The 6,915-nt window shown below is 26.0% G+C and overlaps 1 protein-coding gene across 1 annotated transcript in view; it reads left to right on the plus strand.

The window, feature by feature from the left end:
- Positions 1-293: 293 nt before the first annotated feature.
- LOC106791386 (galanin receptor type 1-like) overlaps positions 294-6,915 on the plus strand; it is a gene marked incomplete in the record, with an annotated part of 42,807 nt that continues 36,185 nt past the window's right edge. Inside the window, 2 exon segments of the mRNA XM_014756989.1 lie at positions 294-710; positions 1,777-1,907. Of these exon segments, the coding sequence (XP_014612475.1) occupies positions 575-710; positions 1,777-1,907 (267 nt within the window).

Consider the following 6,915-nt stretch of genomic DNA (forward strand, 5'->3'; position numbering starts at 1 on the left):
AATTTTTTATATGGGGGAATATTATATGAATTTTTAATAAATATTTAAATGCACGTTATATATATAATATAAAATATAAAATTTGTGATCAATGTAAATGCAATTTCACCGTACATATAAATTCTATAAATTTGATCATTTTTATTCTAATGATTGTGACAACAAAAAGTAAAATATAAGATCGAAAGAAATTATATTTCAAAATTAACAATTACGCTTATTTTTGTGTTTTTATTTCTAGAGATTGATTACAATTCGATTATTGTAAAAATTCAAATTGAAATATATATATACCGGTTCATGGATTCGATGAACATTTTATATTTAAATAAAAAACCAATGAACGTGAAACTTTAATAAAATCTATCGATTGTGAATTTAAAACAAAAGTGCATGACGGATAATGGGGATGAACTTTACGTTAGGTGATTTGGATTTTCTAAGTTTTCAATTGTGTCGCTGCTGATGTTAAATGAGAAATTAGAAAACTATTACGTTTGTTCGTTCGTTTGTTCGTTCGTTCGTTGATCTAATTTACTTTTGGAAGTTTCGTGAATAGTGAAAATCGATCGTTATGACGTTCAATGCGACAAATGGAACAATCAAGTTTCCCGATTATGATATGAACGAGTCCTTCACCAAATTCAGATGGAAGGAGCTTGCGCCTGTTCTCGTTGTCTATTCGTTGACCTTTTTTCTTGGATTAATAGGTAAGCGTTAATTAAAAATCAAATCTTTTTGATAAATCCTTAAGAAAATTTTAATTAAAATATTCATTATTTTAAGATCAAATATAAAAAACAAAAAAAAGAAAAAATAAACGTCTTGTTTTTTTGTATCTCTTACATTTGAAGAAGAAGAAGAAGAAAAAAAAAATAGTAAAGAATTAAAGAAGACAAAATTATCCGATAAGAAAAATGAAATTCTATAACAGCATATACAAATCAACTGTGCAAAGTTAAATTTTCCGAATGAAAAGTACACTTTCATTTGGTTACTTTTTTAATTACGAATCATATATACCTATAAAGTTCATTCATACGCTCCATTATATTTTTCTAAGTTAATGAGAACATTTATATTGCGTTAATGAACAAAATAAAAGAAGACAAAGAAAAATTTAGTTAAGATGCATTTTGGTTTTTAGCATTCGTAGAAATGGTTGCATATGCATTTTGAAAAGAATTTATTTCTTTATTTATGTTAACAAATGACCATTTTTGTGAGTATCCTAAATCGTAGAGTTTTAAAGAAAATATATTTATTTCTTCAATTATATTATTATTATTAGACAATTTTGATTAATCGAATTCAAATAGAAGAGATTCGTCATTAAGTCATAATTATTAATAATATACTGTTAATAAATACAATATTATATAAGCTAATTTCTCAACGATTAAATATATAATATCCGATCATAAATAATTGTTATTTATACTCTCGAATAAATAGACTAATTTATTATGACATTTTCATACTCAATGTGATGTTAACAATGAACTTCGGTATTTCGTGCACGTTTTACCGATGACGACGTTTCTACGTTGTATCGATATTTTCATTGAACTCAACACAACGTATAGAAACGTATAGTAATAGTAGTAATAGTAATGGTATTAATAGTTAGAATGGAAACCATTAAATCTGTCATTTCGCATGAATTCAAATTCGCAGTTAGAAATTCCTCTCTTAAATATCAATAAGATTATCGTATAATAATAATAATAATAATATTAATAACAATTTAATAACAAAGTTATTTTTATTATCTAGGAAACGTAGTCATCATTGCATCAACACTTTGTCCAAGACTTCGACCATTACCTTCAACCCCAACCAACGTTTTTCTTGGTGGTTTGGCTACAGCTGATCTTCTTTTGATCATTTTTTGTATACCTGTCAAGGTAAATTAAATGATAATATATAATAATACGTATCTGCTGATAGAGAGAGAGAGAGAGAGGGAGAGAGTGGGTTGAAAAGTAATTTTCAGTATACTTCGAAAAATCAACGTGAATTTCATCGTGAAATAATTTTATAAATATTAAGCTTTTACACAACTTTTCTCTCTCAATTCACGTTCGTGTCTGTCTGTGTGTGTACAATACCTACATTAACTTTCTAAAGGTAATCAATTTTATTCAATATTAACTAATTTGAAAAGTTTCTTAATTTTTTGTTTGTTTTGTTTTTTATAATAAAAATTTTATACACCCGCGTTATTTCACGTCAATTTAATTCTTCGTAATTCGTTACAAAACTTGTTAGGAAAAAAAATTCGAAAACTTTTTCCCACTATTAATTTTGATATAATAAAATTATTTTGTTATAAACAAAATTAATATTATTTTTTCTTATTGTTATAATTATATGTTAGAGAGAAAAGAAAGAGAAGAGGGTTATTGATAATTAGTAGTTCATTAATTAAGTTTCGTTTTCAAATAGCATTATGTTAGTTATCTAATTTCGTAAGCACAAGTAGTATTATTTCTCTCTAGGAGTATAACTCGCGTGAATATTTGTACGATATTCGAGTATGAGTATATTATTAAATTTAACAAGACACGCACTTATGCGATTCCGCTACCAAGGCACACATTTATGTTTACAGGATTTAATTATATCGAAAAATCCAACTAACGTGTGTCTGTCAAGATTAACCTAATTTTTAAAAATATTTCCCTTTTTTTTTTTTTAATTTTTTTTTCAAACTTGTTTTCTATATATATATATATATGAGAAAAAAAAGAAACACTTTTTTTTGAACGGATTTTATTTTTATTATCTCTTATTCTTTATTATTTATTGTCACGATTATTTTTCAATCATTTAATGTTAGAATTAATGTGAATGAAAATAAAAATAAAATCGAATTCTGCCAAGTTTCTAAAATTACTCACACATTTGAGAATCGTTTTCACGTGTGTATACGTGTACGCCCACGAATGAAAATTTGTATATATATATATATATTGCTATAACTTTTCATCTACCTACCTACCTACGTACGTGTATCGTTGGAAGTATTTGTTTCAAATTCACGACTATTTGTCTTTCTTTCTTTTTTTCTTCTTTTTTTTTCGTAAACTTTCTTCAATGCTCATCACATTGGAACTCCTATGAAACAGCTATTCCGTTTTCGTTTTGATGTTACCATGAAAGCTCCTATTTGGTTGAACAAGTTAAATGAAGTTGTACAAAGTTCGTCGAAGAAAGTGTTAACTCCGTGATACTCGTATTAGGATACACTTACATTATTCTTGCATACATACACATACTCATATGCAGCCACACATATATATATATATATATATATATATATTTCATTTTTCAAGTAAAATATATTTTTCAAGTGAACCAAACAAATTGTCCAATTATGTACATTGAACATGTATGTTCACAATGAGTTTATTAAACAAAAAATTGTTTATTTAATTCGTCCAATTTGTTACGAAGATCAACGGTGTTGGTTTTTGACACAAATCGCTATTAATAAAAATGTTAAAAATGAATAAGAAAAAAAAAAAATTAATTCAACCTCATTATTATTTATGATCACTGTTAACCATGAAATTATTTTTTTTTTATCACGTATTGTTACTTACATAAAAAAGTATAAACTTTAAATATTACTCTTCATCTAAAAAGAAAATAATTAAATAAATAAATAAATAAGAAGAAGAAGAAAAGTATAAAAAATAAATAATTTGCGAAATGATTTTATCATGTTAAAAGTAAAAATAAACAAAACACAAAAGTTTAACATAAGAGTATGAAATTTTCAATGGTAGGTTTATTATCTTTCAAGATTATTTCAATATCTAACAACTTCTAACGGGAAAGGGGATGACGTAAAGAAAGAGAGGGTGTGAAGTAAGTCATTACGACGCGTATTCGACATTTTTTTGTCTTCTCCCCTGTTTTCTCCATTGTCGTTTAGAAGTATCTCAGAGGGTGCCAAGAACGTGTACAAGACGCGGTGAATTACGTTTCCGTAAAAGGGGGTCTTTTGATTTATATAGAGGAAGCAAAGGAACTTATACATCAACTGTTATCCCTTCCTTCGTCACCCTTTTCCAACACCCTTCCTCATTTTACAAATCACTTTCAATATATTTTCATTAGTTTTTAACGATGATTCCTCTTGTCAATAATTTACACACACACACACATGTTCACATTCAATTTATTATTATTCAATATATTTCATAATTTATTAATAATATTAATTAATTAAACGCGTCACTTGAACAAAATTATTTGTGTTTATTTCCTATTATTATTACGAATAAAATTATATATCTTAATTAAAATAAACCTTTTGTGTATGTGTCTGTGTGTGTGTTTGTGTGATTGTGTAATACTTTATGATTTATTCGAATGAATATAAATAAAAGGTTAAAAAGTATGTCATCGAATGGTGAGATATCATTGATCGATCCTATAATATACTTCGATTAACCTATCGATCATTTATCAAAGAAAACTTTATTTAACCCTTTCAACGTGATATGATTTTTTTGATATCGTTTCTAATGGAAAATATCGATTACCATAGGATATGTGTTTGAATAGCCTTGACGGTTATGATAACTGGTTTTAACAAACTTATTTGGATACTATACCGATATGTATTTTATTGAAATTCAGACACAATAATATTGTCTATATTATAGTAACCCCCACCCCCACCCCCTTCCCACATTATCCAACACCTCTCCGCTGTTTAGCGTTAAAAATTATTTTTTCAACTATCAATTAGAATGTGGAAAATATTCGTCGATAATAAAATCGAATTTTTATTTTTCATGGAATATTATAATAATAATAATATAATGAAATATATGATAAAAGATTGATGAAAGAATGAAATCAAAAATTGAAGAAAAAAAGTATCACTCACATTCCCTCTTATTTTTTTTTTTTAAAACTATTTGTTCTTTTTATTTTTCTCATGAATGCCATTAATTCATCCTTCGAAGGCATCACACGTTATGACGGTGGTGACGGTATTTCAATTATTCGCTTCTCGCTTCGAATATATTTTCTTCTTGTATCTATCCTTGACAGAGTTATAAACCGTGTAATGCGATCCATCTTTTCCTATTTCTTTCTCCTTTTTTTCTCAGAGTCAGTAAAAGAGAAAAAGAGAGAGAGAGAGAGAGAAGAAATATTACCTATTTTAAAATTAGATTTTGTTAGAAATGTATACCTATGTATATGTATATGTATATATATATATATATATGTTAACGTTAAACTGGAAATCAGTCATTGCTAGTAATTCCTCGGTATTGTTATATATGCAAAGCGCAAAATATCAGAGATTGCAATGCTATAAATTGTGCATCTTTGCAATTTCTTTGAAAAGTTTTGGTTAATATTTTTTATACTAGAAGTGAATAGATTTTAATGAAACTTATATTAAATTAAAGTACACTCTTTTGTCTACACGTAGAATACTATATTGAGTTATAAATTTCGCATGTAAACTTCATAAAATGTCAGAGAATGCAATGCTGCAAATTGTGCATCTTTGCAATTTCTTTGAAAAGTATTGGTAAATATTTTTTATGCTAAAAGTAAATAGATTTTAATGAAACTTATATTAAATTAAAGTAAACTCTTTTATTAAAATAAAAATTAAATAATATTCAAAAAGCACGTTAATAGGTATATAATGTTTAAAAAAATATGTATATGGGTTGACACAATCTGAAATATAATTAGAGTGTATTAGAATATTAAAAAAAATTGTTAATTAATCGAAAAAATGTCTATTGTTGTTAAAAAGCTTGGAATATATGATCTATGTACTGTTCTCTTCGAAATCTACCGTTGAAATGAGCCTTTGTCTTCTATGTAATTACTTTTATTAAATATTGTTTATATGACTTTCCGAATGTTGCGCATGTGTATAAAATCAATAATTCACCTAATCAATAAAATTTAAGATTATAACGTTCTCATTTTAGTATTCTTTTAATTATTATTTAATTGTTTCAACAAATATCTTATTTTTTTAATGTTCTGCGCAGTGATGACTCCGAGGGAAGGGGAAGGAGGGGAGGATAAAATTTTCATCTAATGAAACATAAAATAAAAATTAAATAATATATTGAAACTACGTTAATAGAGGTGTATGTAATATTTAAAACAATATATACCTATAAGTTTAAACAATCTCTTGAATATAAGTAAAAAATGCGTTAGAATAATTAAATAATTGTTAATTAATCGAAAAAAATGTATATTGTAATTTAGAAGTACTGAATATATGTTCGGAGTACAGTCGTCTTTCTTTGAAATTCGCTTTCAAACTGGCTTGTTTTCCTTTATGAAAGTTCTTTTATTGAATCTCGTTTATATGACTTTCCATAAAAGGAAATATTTATTTATTACGAATATTACTTTTTGTTATACGTATATAGCCTTCGGAAAGTCATATAAACAACATTGAATAAAAAAACTTTCACAGAAGATAAAGTTTCAATTTAACGGTGGATTTCAAGAAATAAGGTGTGTGTTGAACATATATTCCGTATTGTTAAACAACAATATACATTTTTTACGATTAATTAACATTTATTTGAATACTCTAGTATACCCATACTTATATTACAGGAAAAAGTTACCCTTGATGTCATCACTGCGCAGGGGAATGTTTAAATAATTACATAAAAATGAAAAAAAAAAATGCTAAAATTAGAATCTTATAATCTTAAATGTAACAGAAGTACTTTAACAGAGAATTCAGAATAACTCAGTTCAACGGTGGATTTCAAAGGTACATCGAAAAATAAATTAAAGTTTTTAGATTACAATATTACATTTTTTTTCGATGAATTAACAATTGTTTATCCTACACCTCGTTGTTTTTATATTTGATTTGATATTATTTTAATATAATAT

This window comes from Polistes canadensis, unplaced genomic scaffold (genome assembly GCF_001313835.1).
Source record: "Polistes canadensis isolate GaletaPanama2010 unplaced genomic scaffold, ASM131383v1 scaffold_302, whole genome shotgun sequence".
NCBI lineage: Eukaryota > Metazoa > Arthropoda > Insecta > Hymenoptera > Vespidae > Polistes > Polistes canadensis.